The 18,983-nt window shown below is 39.9% G+C and overlaps 1 protein-coding gene across 2 annotated transcripts in view; it reads left to right on the forward strand.

Moving 5' to 3' along the window:
* Positions 1-13,785, forward strand: part of LOC109882628 (cyclin-dependent kinase 2) — a 63,953-nt gene extending 50,168 nt beyond the window's left edge. For both annotated transcript variants that reach the window (XM_031825323.1, XM_031825322.1), the window contains exons 16-17: positions 10,785-10,871; positions 12,677-13,785. In XM_031825323.1, coding sequence (XP_031681183.1) covers positions 10,785-10,871; positions 12,677-12,718 — 129 coding nt within the window. In that variant the 3' untranslated portion in view covers positions 12,719-13,785. The remainder of the gene's footprint in view (positions 1-10,784; positions 10,872-12,676) is intronic.
* The last annotated feature ends 5,198 nt before the right edge of the window (positions 13,786-18,983 follow it).

Below are 18,983 nucleotides of genomic sequence, written 5' to 3' on the forward strand. Positions count from 1 at the left end.
TAAAAAGTACTTAAGTCCTTGAATTTTACTTGCCACGATCTGTACGAACCCTGAATATCCCATAATGACGATGTGAAAACAGGTTGCACATTTTTTTTAAATGAAATACATACGTCTAATTTACATAAGTATTCACACCCCTTTGCTATGACACTCCAAATTGAGCTAAAGTGCATCCAATTTCCTTTGATCATCCTTGAGATGTCACTACAACTTGATTGGAGTCCACTGGTGGCCAATTCAATTGTTTGGACATGATTTAGAAAATTAACACACCTGTCTATTTAAGGCCCCACAGTTGAGTGCATGTCAGAGCAAAAACCAAGGTATGAGGTTGAAGGAATTGTCCAATGAGCTTTGAGACGGTATTATGTCGAGGCTGGGGAAGGGTAGCAAAACATTTCTGCAGCATTGAAGGTCCTCGAGAACGCAGTGGCCTTCATCATTCTTAAATGGAAGAAGTTTGGAATCACCAAGATTGTTGCTAGAGCTGGCCTCCCAGCAAAACTGAGCAATCGGGGGAGAAGGGCCTTGGTCAGTGAGGTGACCAAGAACCTGATGGTCACGCAGCAGAGTTCCTCTGTGGAGATGGCTGCCAGATGAAAGCCACTCTTCAGTAAAAGGCACGACAGCCCGCTTGGAGTTTGCCAAAAGGCCCCTAAAGGACTCTCAGACCATGAGAATCAATATTCTCTGGTCTGATGAAACCAAGATTGAACTCTTTGGCCTGAATGCCAAGCATCACGTCTGGAGGAAACCTGGCACCATCTACAGTGAAGCATGGTGGTGGCAGCATCATACTGTAGGGATGCTTTTCAGTGGCAGGGACATTGGAGACTTGTCAGGATCAAGAAAAAGATGAACGGAACAAAGTACAGAGAGATCCTTGATGAAAACCTGCTCCAGAGTGCTCAAGACCTCAGGTTCACCTTCCAACAGGACAACGACCATAAGCGCACAGCCTAGACAACGCAGGAGTGTTTTCGGGACAAGTCTCAATGATCTTGAGTGGCCCAGCCAGAGCCCGGACTTGAACCAGATCTAACATCTATGGAGAGATCCGAAAATAGCTGTGCAGCGATGCTCCCCATCCAACCTGACCGAGCTTGAGAGGATCTGCAGAGAAGAATGGAAGAAACTCCCCATATACAGGTGTGCCGAAGTTGTAGAGTTATACCCAAAAAGACTCAAGGCTGTAATCACTGCGAAAGGTGCTTCAACAAAGTACTGAGTAAAGGGTTTGAAAACGTATGTATGTAAATTCAGTTTCTTTTTATGCGTTTCCAAAAAATTCTAAACCTGTTTTTGCTTTGTCAGTATGGGTATTGTGTGTAGATTGAGGGGGGGGAAAAACTATTTAATCAATTTTCTAACAAGGCTATAATGTAACGCAATGTGGAAAAATTCAAGGGGTTTGAATACTTTCCGAATGCACTGTAGCTAGCAGTATGTTTGGAACATCAAATCGCGTTATCGAATCAATACATATGCGGTGAACAAATATCAACGCAACATGCAACAATTTCAAAGATTTTACTGAGTTAGTTCATATAAGGAAATCAGTCAATTGAAATAAATTAATTCGGCCCTAATCTATGTATTTCACATGACTGGGAATACAGATATGCATGTGTTGGTCATAGATACATACGTTAAGGTAAGGGCGTGGATCAGAAAACCAGTCTGTATCTGGTGACCACCATTTGCATTATGCAGCGGGATCCTTCAGAGTGTTGATTAGGCTGTTGATTGTGACCTGTGGAATGTTGTACTACTCTTGCTGGATATAGGCGCGAACTGGAACATGCTGTCGTACACATCAACCCAGAGCATCCCAAGCATGCTCAATAGGTGACATGTCTTGTGGGTATGCAGGCCATGCAAGTACTAGGACCTTTTCATTGTGTACAGATCCTTGCGACATGGGGCCGTGCGTTACCATGCTGAAACATGAGGTGATGGCGGCGGATGAATGGCACGACAATGGGCCTCAGAATCTCATCACGTTATCTCTGTGCATTCAAATTGCCATCGATAAAATGCAATTGTGTTCGCTGTCCATAGCATATGCCTGCCCATACCATAACCCCATGGGGCACTCTGCTCACAATGTTGACATCAGCAAACCGCTCGCCCACACGATGCCATACCGCTGTCTACCATCTGCCCAGTACAGTTGAAACGGGATCATCCTTGAAGAGCACACTACTCCAGCAAGCCTGTGGCCATCGAAGATGAGTATTTGGTTGTACAAACCCAGTTTAATCAACTGTCCGGGTGGCTGGTCTCCGATCTCACAGGTGAAGAAGCCGGATGTGAAGGTCCTGGGCTGGCGTGGTTACACGTGGCCTACAGTTGTGAGGCCGGTTGGATATACTGCCACATTTTTTTAAACAATGCTTATGGTAGAGAAATTTACATTCAATTCTCTAGCAATAGCTTTGGTAGGCATTCCTGCAGTCAGCATGCCAGTTGCACGCTTCTTAAACTTGAGACATCTGTGGCTTTGTTGTGTGACAAAACTGCACATTTTAGAGTAGCCGGTTATTGTCCCTAGCACAAGGTGCACCTGTATGATCATGCTGTTTCATCAGCTTCTTGATATGCCACACCTGTCAGGTTGATGAAATATCTTGGCAAAGGAGAAATGCTCACTAACAAGGATGTAAACAAATAATGTAATTTGTAGTATAAATGTTTATGATTGCTTTGTTTCAGCCACAGTTACAAGGATGACATGCTATACCCTGGGTTGACCTGAACAGAATTAAGAAAAATATTGTGAAGAAAACGAGCCGCGTAACACGCACTTGAATGCAACCATGACTCATTCTATGTGCACCAAAATTACAATGTTTGTCTGAAGGGCCTTTTGAAAGCCTAAGATCATATTTATAACTTAGCTAGCCATGTTATCAATAGAATAAGCTGTAAAATTATGCCCACCTGACCCAGATTGTAATGTTTCTGGATTGTGTCAACAACAACAGTAATTGTGTGATGGTGGGGATGCAGGGCTGTTTTCCAAACAGACTGCAAGTGTGCTTGCCTCAATTCCTCAATGGAAAATCTAGGAGAGCTAAAAAAAACACCATAGTTGAAGGCTCTTTCCTTGAGTCATAAAAGTGCATTGAAATGACTTAGGAACTGTGCACAGTTTGGAGAGGTGTGGCCACTTGGAGACACCAGTTAGACCTCACACAAACCTTTGTAATATTTTTTTCTTATCTTGCACCTACTCCAATGTAAATTAATATTCTTATGTTACTGAATGTATTCAGATTTCGTTATTGACAAATGCTGTGTAAGTACAGTCAATGTAAAATAGACAATCAGCAGTGCAATGTTTGGATTCAGTCTGGTGTCAGTTGAACGGTTGTCCTCACCTTTTGGTATGATCATTTCCCAGTAATCTCAAGTCTTTCATTTGCTACCATGGTCATGCATAAGCTTTTTATAGTTCTGTTAGAAACATTTCAATTTGGCCTTTTCCATATAGGCTAATTTCCATGAGTGTAAGGGGTTATGGAACTGTTTTCTGCATTACCATAGTGTGCATAATTCAATTTAAATTTAAGGTAAGCAAATTAATTTATCGTTCGTGAGAATACATTTGTGAAGAACTGAATCCCCGGCTTTGGCCAGCTTTAGGGAGAGTCTGGGTTGTTCCATTTCCCAATGATGGAAATCACTGTGCTCCTGGAAACTTTGAACTCTAGAAATTGTTTTATACCTTTCCTCAGATATATGCCTCATTACATTTCTATCCTGGAGGTCTATGGACAATTCCTTGGTATAATTTCTGCTCTGATGTGCATTGTCAACTGTGGAACCTTTTTATATGGACAAGTGTTTCTTTTTTAAGTCATGTCCAAACAATTGAATTGGCCAAAGGTGGACGCCAATCAATTTGTAGTGACATCTCAAGGATGATCAAAGGAAATTGGATGCACCTGAGCTCAATTTGTCAGAGCAAAGGGGTGAGAATACTTGTGATTTCTGCATTTCTAAACATGTTTTGACTTTGTCGTTATGGGGTATTGTGTGTAGGTAGGTGAGAAAAACAACAACTATTTAATCCATTTTGAATTCAGGCTGTAACACAAAATGTGGAATAAATCAAGGGGTATGAATTATTTCTGAAGGCACTGTAGACAAGGCATTTGTCTACTCATCTGAAGGACCATCATTTACATGGGATTTTTAAGGAGAAGTGGGCTTGGCCAGACTCAGCTCTATGTGCATTTGAATCTGGAATGATAATACCCTTTTCCCCCACATAGTGTATGGAACCACACACACTCAAATGTACACACACACTTTTGTAAAGAAGTATAGAGGGCCATCTGTCCTCTCTGGCCATACAGATCTGGGAAAACAATAAAGGCTCCTTGACTTGTCACAATTTCATCTCTCTCAGAATTTCAGATGCCATCCCTGTCTTTCACAAAGGGAACTACAGAGATGATCGTCAACTCTGTCAGCCTCTATTAATCAGAAATAGTGATGTCTGAAAACTTTTGTATTTGAGTGTTTCTGTGGTAATGGTTGTTATTGGTAGATAAAGTGACTTTCTACTAAAAGAGTATTATACCCGTCTTCTTGCCTCTGACCGATTCCTTTCCCCCCCACTTCTTTGCATTTAGCTAAACTGTTGTAGCCTCTGAGTTTTTACTCATTAGTCTGAATAATAACTGTCACTAATTCAAGCTGTTCTAGAATGGCTTTGTGAATAGAGAGAGAGGGAGGATAGAGAGGCCTGGGGGGGGCACAAAAAAATAACACTGCAGCCAGAGAAATGAACTTGATGATCTCAAGGGGGTGAAGGGGGGGATCGCCGTTCCCTGCTCCTGACAATCAAAATTAGATTGGCCAGCACTATGTCAACACTGGCCTCTGCTTAAGGCATGACAGGGGCAGGGGGGACAACCCCCCCCCGCCCCTCACACAGTTTTTGAGAGTTTGCCATGTGAACTATGGAGACCCCACAGAGCCTTTCACTGACTGCAGGCCTTAAAGAAATGCACAACCCTTTTCATAAGCCAACTCCTTCCCTCTACTCAATATTTTGACAAACTTATCCTCTCAGTCCATGATTGTGTTCTTTAGTAGTATTTTGTGAAAATGTTGTGTCAAGTAACTGGAAAGGAAAAGTCAATGTGCAAGCAAAGATTCGTTTTTTTATTCTCCAATCTATGGTAAAGACGAAATAAACTAATTTCTATGAATAATTGTGTGTGGAACTTTACATCCACAATCCAGATTGAGAATTGCATGTGTAATCCCACTATTTTGGACATAACTTGAATGGTAAATCAAGTGGCCACTTAAATTGTCAGTATATTAGGCTCTGTAGAGAAATTGGGCATCTGGGTGCCATACTCTTTAGTCTGGGTTTCGGCACCAAAATGTAGCTTTTATATATTTCTGCTTCTAATCTTTGCCTTGTAATCTTCACTTGAAACCACAGTGCACAGAATTGTAATTGCAATGACATGCAGTTGAATTAAGCAAAGCAGTATATGCAGCCTATGTCCATCGGCCACAAATGTAAACTTACCGAAAATTATGGAACTTTGACCAACTTTTAATTTTCTTATTTCAACAATTCTGGTGGTAGAGCAACCTCCTTCGTATCCGTCTTCAAAAGCAATTATTCACCACCTTTGTTGGTCTTTTAAGCTACGCAGCAAATTCTCCAGTGTTAAATCAACACAGACAGTGTTACATTTAAGGCTTTGGCTGAGGATCCAACTTTTTCCCAACTTTTTTTCTATATATGCGATCACATTCTGCGCGTGTTTCTTTACCTCTACATTACGCACGCATTTTTGTGGTCTCCTTTCACATTTCTCACTGTCGATTTGTGAATGATAATTCAAGTTTTACTGGTGAAACGTCCATGCAGCATCTGCATATCAACCATTTGATCTCAATCAGTTTCATGGGGATATGCATTTAGATCTTGAGTTAAACAGTGTTTTGAACTAGTCTACAGTGTTGTTTTGAATGATGTACAGTGAGTGAATTTCAGAGCAGATGACGTTAACATGTATGTATGTAGCATAGCCCTTCTCAAACCCTGGTCCGTGGACCGGCATGCTTGTCAGTGCCCGGAATATTTGTCTTGACTAAATTCTTTCCCTAGGCCTACTTAACTATGCATGCTGCAGTAAACAAATTGTGTTGCCATGACGAAGTATAGCACACCAAACACACACACACAAGCTAGCCCTGCTGTGCAGCCTGCACGCTCTTGCTCTCCCTTTTAGTTAACCATGGCCTGCTCTAAACAAAAGCAACTAGATTAGTATTTTAATGTGAAAGAGGTAAATTTTTTAGGTCCTCTGAGGCAAAAAAGTATCATCCATTCACTTGATAGTACTCTCCATGCTACATCAAGTTTGGATTTGTTTCAAATAACAGCTGCCTACCAAAACCAGTCTGTGTGATGTCAGACTTGCCTCCGCAACATGCTATGAAGCCATCAAATGTGCAGACATTTAGAAACAAAGCATCCACATCTCAAGGTTAAACGAACAAGGTGAGATGACCAACCAATCAAAAATGCTGTACAATATTTTCACAGACAACTAGAGTTTACTGAAGGGTTCATACGTACTCTCTCATAACATTTCCAAGTGCCAGGCTTCTTTCACTATAGTTGAAAAGTTGGTCATGCCCTCAGTCGTGGTTGCTTGCCGAGAGATTTTGGGCCCAATTGCTGCTACAAAGATCAGTGAAATACCACTTTTCAATGACAATGTCACGTGTAGAATCCAGGATATGGCAGATGATATTGAATCACAGGTTTTAGACCGAGCACACGCATCAAATTGCTTTGCAATCCGATTAGAATTAGATGAGACAGACATTTCAAATGCAGCCCAACTTCTTGTATATAAACTCAGCAAAAAAAATAAACGTCCTTTCACGGTAAACTGTGTTTATTTTCCGCAAACTTAACGTTGTAAATATTTGTATGAACATAACAAGATTCAACATCTGAGACATGTGACTAACAGAAATGGAATAATGTGTCCCTGAAATGGGATAATGTGTCCCGGGGGGGGGTCAAAATCAAAAGTAACAGTCAGTATCTGGTGTGGCCACCAGCTGTATTGAGTACTGCAGTCCATCTCCTCCTCATGGATTGCAACTCATGCCACCTTGCAGCATGCCTAAGGCACGTTCACGCAGATGAGCAAGGACCCTGGGTATCTTTCTTTTGGTGTTTTTCATAGTCAGTAGAATGGAGTCTTTAGTGTCCTAAGTTTTCATAACTGTGATCTTAGTTGCATACCGTCTGTAAGATGTTAGTGTCTTAACGACCGTTCCACAGGTGCATGTTCATTTAATTGTTTATGGTTCATTGAACAAGCATGGGACAAGCAACAGTGTTTAAACCCTTTACAATGAAGATCTGTGAAGTTATTTTAGATTTTTACGAATTATCTTTGAAAGACAGGGTCCTAAAAAGGGGACTTTTCTTTTTTTGCTGAGTTTAGTTGCCACTCTCCAGAAAAAGCTGGGCGTCAGGAGAGACCAAGTGTGGATAGAGGCATTTTCGATATGTTCCCCCCTATTCTCAACTCTGGCTGACGAGGGGGATGTGGACATTGATGGGGTCACATCTGAGCCAAACTCTGATCAAATTTGAGGATTTCTTCCCCTCACAATCTTATCCCCACTCGGGAAAGCGATGGATGAGTAATCCGTTCACCAACACTGAAGAGACTCAGCTTGTCACCGGTTCTTTAGGATAAACTATTGGAGCTGTCCTGTGACCAAGGCATACACGCTCGTTTTAATGAGATACGCCTTTCCACATTCTGGCTGTTCCGCAACTCAGCGAGATGGGAGTGAAGACGTTAATCCCTTTTCATTCCACATACTTATGTGAGACCAGATTTTTCTCTCTTGCTGCAACAAAATTAAAATATCGCGGCAGACTGGCTGTTAAACACTTTGAGAGTATCCCTCAGAGGTTTGACAAGTGTCCAAGAGACAGGCACAACCATCTCAAATTGATTAGGTGAGTCAAACATGTTTAACTATTATCTTTTTTAAATAGTGTATATATTGAATGAATGCAAGATTATTTGTTTATAAAAATTGAATTGTGGTTACATTGTGTGTAATTACTAAACTTTTTTTGTTTGTTATTGATTTGTCATTGAGACTGTCAGCCTCTGAAGACAGCCCATACAGAAGGACGGATACAGACAGCCCCTGAAGAAAGCACAGAGAGACTTCCCATGAGTACAAGACAGACTGACAAACCATGAAGGCAGCCAAGTATATACAATGTTCGTTAATTTAGTGTAAAGTAAAAATAAATGCAATAAAATTGGTGTTTATAAACATGCAATTGTCAATTGGTAAAAAATAAAAGTGGTAAAAAAGGCCATGCCTTGCTGGTCCTTTGCACAAAAATAGTTTGAGAAAGGTTATGCCAGCCTATCTGTGTACTTTGCTGAGTGGTGCATGTTGAGTTTTGGCCATGTGCGAGACAAATGCAGTGGTGTTTTTGTCTTACAGTAATCTAATACTATGCCATTATATTAGATTCTGTTATGTAGAATAATTATGTGTTCTTACAGACATTGATTCAGTTTTGATCCAACTTTATTAAATGAGCAGCATTCGCTAGAGCAGAGTGTGCGTAAAGTGGAGAATAAACACATTTTTGTATAATTTAACGTGATACAACAAGTATTTTTTTTAAGGCCTTAAACTCATGGTTTTCAGGCCTGCAAGTCACATTACGATGGCTTGCAAGTGATATGTAATTCTTATTGGAATCCAGCCAGGGTGGGGATATCCAACATTTTGAATTTATATTCACCTGCAACCTGCATTCAGAATAACTGCCAGGTTGGGAAGACTAAGATATGAGACTACCTAAACCATCTAACCTGGAACAACCATTTCAGTAACAGGTGCAATAAGTACAAGTAAGAGATTGAACTACAGTGCATTCGAAAAGTATTCAGACCCCTTGACTTTTTCCTCATTTTACGTTACAGGCTTATTTTAAAATGGATTCAATATGATTTTATTCATCAATCTATACACAATACCCCATAATAGCGAAGCAAAAACCAGTGTTTAGAAATGTTTGCAAATGTATACTTTTTTTAACATCACATTTACATAAGTATTCAGACCCTTTACTCAGTACTTTGTTGAAGCACCTTTGGCAGCAATTACAGCCTTGAGTCTTCTTGGGTATGCCTTTTGGCAAAGTCCAAGTGGCCTGTCATGTGCATTTTACTGACGAGTGGCTTTCGTCTGGCCACTCTACCATAAAGGCTTGATTGGTGGAGTGCAGCAGAGATGGTTATCTTTCTGGAAGGTTCTTCCATCTCCACAGAGGCACTCTAGAGCCCTGTCAGAGTGACACTTGGGTTCTTGGTCACCTCCTTGAGCAAGGCCCTTCTCCCCCGATAGCTCAGTTTGGGCTGGGGCCAGCTCTAGGAAGAGTCTTGGTGGTTCCAAACTTCTTCCATTTAAGAATGATGTAGTCCACTGTGTTCTTGGGGACCTTCAATGCTGCAGAAATGTTTTGGTACCCTTCCCCAGATCTGTGCCTTGACACAATCCTGTCTCGGAGCTCTGCGGACAATTCCTTCGACCTCATGTCTTGGTTTTTGTTCTGACATGCACTGTCAACTGTGGGACCAGGTGTATGTCTTTCCAAATCATGTCCAATCAATTGAGTTTACCACAGGTGGACTCCAATTAAGTTGTAGAAACATCTCAAGGATGATCAATGGAAACAAAATGCACCCGAGCTCAATTTCGAGTCTCAAAGCAAAGGGTCTGAATACTTGGGTAAATACATTTTTTATATATATACATTTGCAAACATTTCTAAAACCCTGTTTTCGCTTTGTCATTATGGAGTATTGTGTGTAGATTGATGGGAAAAAATATTTAATCAATTTTAGAATAAGGCTGTAATGTAACAACATGTGGAAACAGTCAAGGGGTCTGAATACTTTCCAAATGAACTGTAGTTTAGAAAATGTATGTTTATATTTGAGTAACATACAATTAATTAATCAAACAGAGTACATGCAAAAACAGATATTGAAACAAACAATTCAAAAAATCTACCTGCATTAGAGCATGAGGAAATATGATTTGGTGTGGTGTTAGTTTAATACTGGTTATTTTACACTGAGTGTTAATTTAACAACTGAATCAACACTAGAAATGTTACACTGAAAATCAACACACGGTAACACTGGCCAATTTGCTGTGTAGTATTGTTGCAGAACAAAGATCATGAACTTCCTTAATTCCGTTTATGCAAATTCTTAAATCCATGATAGTGAGTGTGCAAGTGCACACTTTTAGAGAAGGGTGGAGAATATCTGGATACAGCCTAAAGCTGGACCATCACTGTTGCAGCTGTATGGGGCATCCCACTCAGCCCCTCCTGCTCCTCACTTTGGTTTCCGGGATGGAGATTGGGATGGAGCCGACCTCGGGGGTTGTGTTTTTGGAGGTTTGACCAGTGACCTGGAATCTGTCAGTTTGTTCTAGTTGGCGATCACTTGCCAGAACGCAGTGTGTGAGGAAAGCTTGCTGTGTCCTCGCATAACCTTTTCAAATTATTCACCAGGCCACCAGATTTTCAGCCTTTTAATCTTAGAAATTCACACTGAGAATTTGGGGGTATTTTTCTCCACCCTTATTCAATGTAATGTCATTTGTTTGTTGCTTTTTCGAAACACCATTTGGAAGTCTCCTCATCCTTGACTGTTGTGTTGCAGGTTGAAGTTGACGAGAAACTGAAAAAGAGGAAGGAGAGGTTTGGAATTCTCACCGCTGCTGCTGCAGTTGGGGCTGAAGATAGTGAGGTACAAAAGGTTTTGTTTTCATGTTCCTGGGCTATGACCTGTTGTTGCCAAAAGAGAGCTGGTCGGACCGACTTTCAAGTGATCAAACACTGCTGTGAGAAGCATTCAAAATAAGTGAACGGAATGTTCACATTGTTGTGTGTTGGGGAGGGGGGTATTAGAATGTTTTGTAAGTCGCTCTTAGAATGTTCTAGAATAGAAAGAACGAAGAATTATCTAGTTCTGAAGGAACTGTAATTGGGCAATACCTCAATATTTAGCCAGTGCTTCAAAGAGAATCAAAGTCAAACATTTAATAAATATTGTGAAGCTATTTTGAGTCAATAGATGTGAAAATCTGTTAGGTAAATGTATTGTGAGTCATCATTTACAAGCTAGAAACAAAGACTTTCTTCTGAAACTCGTCAGTCTATTCTTGTTCTGAGAAATTTAGGCTATTCCATACGATAAATTGCCAAGAAACTGAAGATCTTGTACAACACTGTGTACTACGCCCTTCATAGAACAACGCAAACGGTCTCTAACCAGAATAGAAAGAGTGGGAGGCCCCAGTGCACAACTGAGCAAGAGGACAAGTACATTAGAGTGTCTAGTTTGAGAAACAGACGCCTCACAAGTCCTCAACTGGCAGATTCATTAAATAGTACCCGCAAAACACCCGTCTCAACGTCAACAGTGAAGAGGCAACTCCCGGATGCTGACCTTCTAGGCAGAGTTCCTCTGTCCAGTGTTTGTGTTATTTTGCCCATCTTAATCTTTTATTTTTATTGGCGAGTCTGAGAAATTGCTTTTTCTTTGCAACTCTGCCTAGAAGACCAGCATCCCGGAGTCGCCTCTTCACTATTGAATCTGCCAGTTGAGGACTTGTGAGGCATCTGTTTCTCAAACTAGACACTCTAATGTACTGGTCCTCTTGCTCAGTTGTGCACCTGGGCCTCCCACTCTTTCTATTCTGGTTAGAGACCGTTTGCGCTGTCCTGTAAAGGGAGTAGTACACAGCATTGTACGAGATCTTCAGTTTCTTGTCAATTTCTCGCATGGAATAGCCTTAATTTCTTAGAACAAGAATAGACTGACGCGTTTCAGAAAAAAGTTATTTGTTCCAAGCCATTTTGAGACTGCAATCAAACCCAAAAATGCTGGTGCTCCAGATACTCAACTAGTCTAAAGGCCAGTTTTATTGCTTCTTTAATCAGGACAACAGTTTTCAGCTGTGCTAACATAATTGCAAAATGGTTTCTAATGATCAAATAGCCTTTTAAAATTATAAACTTGGATTATCTAACACAACATGCCATTGGAACACAGGCGTGATGGTTGCTGATAATGGGCCTATGTAGATATTCCATAAAAAATCAGCTGTTTCCAGCTACACTAGTCATTTACAACATTAACAATGTCTACACTGTGTTTCTGATCAATTTTATGTTATTTTAATGGACAAAAAATATGCTTTTCTTATAAAAACAAGGACATTTGTTTTGACCCCAGACTTTTGAACGTTAGTGTATGTAAGGATGATGCTTGCAGTTCTAATGTTGCAGGTATCAGGCCTGGTAGTCTTCATACTGACTTGATACTCTGATGTAATGTTTGTTTCCTCACCACCACTCATCATTCAAATAATAATTCACCAATTTTAAGAAAGATCTATATATTATTGTTACACATGCATATACCACAAATAGAAGTCCTGATTCTGTGGAGTCACGATTTCTGTATATGCTCTTCTGTATACATTTGGCGCACATGACAACATTTATGTAGAATGTTCCTTACCTGTTCGGTTTTTCCCCCCATTTCAGGCAAAGAAGAGGAAACGCGCAGAGCGATTTGGAAATAATTGATTCGACAATTTTTTACTTTTTTTAACATGTCATTGTATTTTTTAAACTTGTAACTCTTGTTTTACAGTGGTAAAATACCAACCTATGCTGTTTAGTAAGAACAAATATTTACAGTATGTAAAAGATTAGACATTAAAGATATTTTCCAATTTCCCACAAGTGTCCTAATAACCCTTGAGTAAACTTGTCCTATAGCTGTTGGGGAATAAGGTAATGTAGAGTCTGGATAGACTTTCCTATCAGGGCTTAATCCTTAAGAGTCGTTTGACGCATAATAAACAAACCCCTATCAAAATCAATCTGTTTTAAACTGGAGATATCAGAATTTTTGTTTGGGCTGCGTCTCAATCCACCACATCTGCCTATGTCATCCTTCAGCGTCTGCGGTAGAAAGTGTAAGATCTACAGCACTGTTTGTCAGACCAAGGAGACATCCCAAAAATCGGTCTTCTCGCAAAAATGTCTTAGGAGCTCCACCAGGGGAGGGATGGTGTATGCTCTCTGCTCTAGGGGAGAAGCGGCTGACGTGCCCTGGTAGGGATTTGGGTGTGACCCAGCCCCGTTGGATAATGGCTAAGAAAGCTTAGCTAAACCTGGCAATAGTCCCCTGCGAACCGGGCTCCTGGTTTGTGACATTTCTCACTCAATGGACATGCTGTAACAAGTGTGGAGGCACTAAGGTACTGTTCAGTTGGGAATTTTTATATCAAATATCTTCAATAGTTTGCCAGTTTAGATTCCTGGTTGCACACTTATTAAGCTAACTTCATAAGAAGAAATGCACAAATCATCTTGAATTAACTTAATTGTGCTACACACATTTCAGACACTTTGGGATGATTTAGACATGCATTTCAAACATGCTATATTGACTTGGCATTGTTTTTTGGACAGAAATGTTAGTTGGCATTTGGTGGCGGGAGCCAGGTAAACAAAACCAAAGCATGGATTGGTCACTGGTTGTCCAAAGATGACTTACAGTATAAACAGTTCATAATTAGACTGTTTATAAATATGTAATATGTTTTTGGGACTTATTGGACTTCTAATAAAATGTTCTTACTACATTTCACTGTGTAATTTAAAATTGAACTCCTACTTAATTGTTTTATTTTTTATTTCACCTTTATTTAACCAGGTAGGCCAGTTAAGAACATCTTTATTTAACCAGGTAGGCCAGTTAAGAACATCTTTATTTAACCAGGTAGGCCAGTTAAGAACATCTTTATTTAACCAGGTAGGCCAGTTAAGAACATCTTTATTTAACCAGGTAGGCCAGTTAAGAACATCTTTATTTAACCAGGTAGGCCAGTTAAGAACATCTTTATTTAACCAGGTAGGCCAGTTAAGAACACCTTTATTTAACCAGGTAGGCCAGTTAAGAACATCTTTATTTAACCAGGTAGGCCAGTTAAGAACACCTTTATTTAACCAGGTAGGCCAGTTAAGAACATCTTTATTTAACCAGGTAGGCCAGTTAAGAACATCTTTATTTAACCAGGTAGGCCAGTTAAGAACATCTTTATTTAACCAGGCTGGCCAGTTAAGAACATCTTTATTTAACCAGGTAGGCCAGTTAAGAACACCTTTATTTAACCAGGTAGGCCAGTTAAGAACATCTTTATTTAACCAGGTAGGCCAGTTAAGAACACCTTTATTTAACCAGGTAGGCCAGTTAAGAACATCTTTATTTAACCAGGTATGCCAGTTAAGAACATCTTTATTTAACCAGGTAGGCCAGTTAAGAACATCTTTATTTAACCAGGTAGGCCAGTTAAGAACATCTTTATTTAACCAGGTAGGCCAGTTAAGAACATCTTTATTTAACCAGGTAGGCCAGTTAAGAACATCTTTATTTAACCAGGTAGGCCAGTTAAGAACACCTTTATTTAACCAGGCTGGCCCGTTAAGAACATCTTTATTTAACCAGGTAGGCCAGTTAAGAACACCTTTATTTAACCAGGTAGGCCAGTTAAGAACATCTTTATTTAACCAGGTAGGCCAGTTAAGAACACCTTTATTTAAACAGGTAGGCCAGTTAAGAACATCTTTATTTAACCAGGTAGGCCAGTTAAGAACATCTTTATTTAACCAGGTAGGCCAGTTAAGAACATCTTTATTTAACCAGGCTGGCCAGTTAAGAACATCTTTATTTAACCAGGTAGGCCAGTTAAGAACACCTTTATTTAACCAGGTAGGCCAGTTAAGAACATCTTTATTTAACCAGGTAGGCCAGTTAAGAACACCTTTATTTAACCAGGTAGGCCAGTTAAGAACATCTTTATTTAACCAGGTAGGCCAGTTAAGAACATCTTTATTTAACCAGGTAGGCCAGTTAAGAACATCTTTATTTAACCAGGTAGGCCAGTTAAGAACATCTTTATTTAACCAGGTAGGCCAGTAAAGAACATCTTTATTTAACCAGGTAAGCCAGTAAAGAACATCTTTATTTAACCAGGTAGGCCAGTTAAGAACACCTTTATTTTACCAGGTAGGCCAGTTAAGAACACCTTTATTTAACCAGGTAGGCCAGTTAAGAACACCTTTATTTAACCAGGCTGGCCAGTTAAGAACATCTTTATTTAACCAGGTAGGCCAGTTAAGAACACCTTTATTTAACCAGGTAGGCCAGTTAAGAACACCTTTATTTAACCAGGTAGGCCAGTTAAGAACATCTTATTTAACCAGGTAGGCCAGTTAAGAACACCTTTATTTAACCAGGTAGGCCAGTTAAGAACATCTTTATTTAACCAGGTAGGCCAGTTAAGAACATCTTTATTTAACCAGGTAGGCCAGTTAAGAACATCTTTATTTAACCAGGTAGGCCAGTTAAGAACATCTTTATTTAACCAGGTAGGCCAGTTAAGAACATCTTTATTTAACCAGGTAGGCCAGTTAAGAACACCTTTATTTAACCAGGTAGGCCAGTTAAGAACATCTTTATTTAACCAGGTAGGCCAGTTAAGAACATCTTTATTTAACCAGGTAGGCCAGTTAAGAACATCTTTATTTAACCAGGTAGGCCAGTTAAGAACACCTTTATTTAACCAGGTAGGCCAGTTAAGAACATCTTTATTTAACCAGGTAGGCCAGTTAAGAACATCTTTATTTAACCAGGTAGGCCAGTTAAGAACATCTTTATTTAACCAGGTAGGCCAGTTAAGAACATCTTTATTTAACCAGGTAGGCCAGTTAAGAACATCTTTATTTAACCAGGTAGGCCAGTTAAGAACATCTTTATTTAACCAGGTAGGCCAGTTAAGAACATCTTTATTTAACCAGGTAGGCCAGTTAAGAACATCTTTATTTAACCAGGTAGGCCAGTTAAGAACATCTTTATTTAACCAGGTAGGCCAGTTAAGAACATCTTTATTTAACCAGGTAGGCCAGTTAAGAACATCTTTATTTAACCAGGTAGGCCAGTTAAGAACACCTTTATTTAACCAGGTAGGCCAGTTAAGAACATCTTTATTTAACCAGGTAGGCCAGTTAAGAACATCTTTATTTAACCAGGTAGGCCAGTTAAGAACATCTTTATTTAACCAGGTAGGCCAGTTAAGAACATCTTTATTTAACCAGGTAGGCCAGTTAAGAACATCTTTATTTAACCAGGTAGGCCAGTTAAGAACATCTTTATTTAACCAGGTAGGCCAGTTAAGAACATCTTTATTTAACCAGGTAGGCCAGTTAAGAACATCTTTATTTAACCAGGTAGGCCAGTTAAGAACATCTTTATTTAACCAGGTAGGCCAGTTAAGAACATCTTTATTTAACCAGGTAGGCCAGTTAAGAACACCTTTATTTAACCAGGTAGGCCAGTTAAGAACACCTTTATTTAACCAGGTAGGCCAGTTAAGAACATCTTTATTTAACCAGGTAGGCCAGTTAAGAACATCTTTATTTAACCAGGTAGGCCAGTTAAGAACATCTTTATTTAACCAGGTAGGCCAGTTAAGAACATCTTTATTTAACTAGGTAGGCCAGTTAAGAACACCTTTATTTAACCAGGTAGGCCAGTTAACAACACCTTTATTTAACCAGGTAGGCCAGTTAAGAACATCTTTATTTAACCAGGTAGGCCAGTTAAGAACATCTTTATTTAACCAGGTAGGCCAGTTAAGAACATCTTTATTTAACCAGGTAGGCCAGTTAAGAACATCTTTATTTAACCAGGTAGGCCAGTTAAGAACATCTTTATTTAACCAGGTAGGCCAGTTAAGAACATCTTTATTTAACCAGGTAGGCCAGTTAAGAACATCTTTATTTAACCAGGTAGGCCAGTTAAGAACATCTTTATTTAACCAGGTAGGCCAGTTAAGAACATCTTTATTTAACCAGGTAGGCCAGTTAAGAACATCTTTATTTAACCAGGTAGGCCAGTTAAGAACACCTTTATTTAACCAGGTAGGCCAGTTAAGAACACCTTTATTTAACCAGGTAGGCCAGTTAAGAACATCTTTATTTAACCAGGTAGGCCAGTTAAGAACATCTTTATTTAACCAGGTAGGCCAGTTAAGAACATCTTTATTTAACCAGGTAGGCCAGTTAAGAACACCTTTATTTAACCAGATAGGCCAGTTAAGAACATCTTTATTTAACCAGGTAGGCCAGTTAAGAACACCTTTATTTAACCAGGTAGGCCAGTTAAGAACACCTTTATTTAACCAGGTAGGCCAGTTAAGAACATCTTTATTTAACCAGGTAGGCCAGTTAAGAACATCTTTATTTAACCAGGTAGGCCAGTTAAGAACACCTTTATTTAACCAGGCTGGCCAGTTAAGAACATCTTTATTTAACCAGGTAGGCCAGTTAAGAACACCTTTATTTAACCAGGTAGGCCACTTAAGAACACCTTTATTTAACCAGGTAGGCCAGTTAAGAACACCTTTATTTAACCAGGTAGGCCAGTTAAGAACACCTTTATTTAACCAGGTAGGCCAGTTAAGAACATCTTTATTTAACCAGGTAGGCCAGTTAAGAACATCTTTATTTAACCAGGTAGGCCAGTTAAGAACATCTTTATTTAACCAGGTAGGCCAGTTAAGAACATCTTTATTTAACCAGGTAGGCCAGTTAAGAACACCTTTATTTAACCAGGTAGGCCAGTTAAGAACATCTTTATTTAACCAGGTAGGCCAGTTAAGAACATCTTTATTTAACCAGGTAGGCCAGTTAAGAACATCTTTATTTAACCAGGTAGGCCAGTTAAGAACACCTTTATTTTACCAGGTAGGCCAGTTAAGAACATCTTTATTTAACCAGGTAGGCCAGTTAAGAACAAGTTCTCATTTACAACTGTGACCTGGCCAAGATAAAGTAAAGCTGTGCGACAAAAACAACAACAGAGTTACACATAAATAAACGTACAGTCAATAACACAATAGAAAATAAAAATCTCTATGTACAGTGTGTGCAAATGCAGACGAGTAGGGAGGTAAGCAATAAATAGGCCATAGAGGCGAAATAATTACAATTTAGCATTAATACTGGAGTGATAGATGTGCAGATGATGTTCAAGTAGAGATAATGGGGTGCAAAAGAGCAAGAGAGTAAATAATAATATGGGGATGAGGTTGTGTGCTATTTATAGATTGGCTGTGTACAGGCACAGTGATCGGTAAGCTGCTCTGACAGCTGATGCTTAAAGTTAGTGAGGGAGATATAAGACTCCAGCTAAAGAGATTTTTGCAATTTGTTCCAGTCATTGGCAGCAGAGAACTGGAAGGAAAGGCGGCCAAAGGAAGTGTTGGCGTTGCCCGGGCGGTGTGTTTGGGATCATTGTCATGCTGAAAGACCCAGCCACGTTTCGTCTTCAATGCCCTTGCTGATGGAAGGAGGTTTTCACTCAAAATCTCACGATACATGGCCCCATTCATTCTTTCCTTTACACGGATCAGGCGTCCTGGTCCCTTTGCAGTAAAACAGCCCCAAAGCATGATGTTTCCACCCCCATTCTTCACAGTAGGTATGGTGTTCTTTGGATGCAACGCAGCATTCTTTGTCCTCCAAACACGACGAGTTGAGTTTTTACCAATAATATAACAACATTTTGGTTTCATCTGACCATATGACATTCTCCCAATCTTCTTCTGGATCATCCAAATGCTCTCTAGCAAACTTCAGACGGGCCTGGACATGTACTGGCTTAAGCAGGGGGACACGTCTGGCACTGCAGGATTTGAGTTCCTGGTGGCGCAGTGTGCTACTGATGGTAGGCTTTGTTACTTTGGTCCCAGCTCTCTGCAGGTCATTCACTAGGTCCCCC

Source organism: Oncorhynchus kisutch, linkage group LG5, assembly GCF_002021735.2.
Source record: "Oncorhynchus kisutch isolate 150728-3 linkage group LG5, Okis_V2, whole genome shotgun sequence".
Lineage (NCBI taxonomy): Eukaryota > Metazoa > Chordata > Actinopteri > Salmoniformes > Salmonidae > Oncorhynchus > Oncorhynchus kisutch.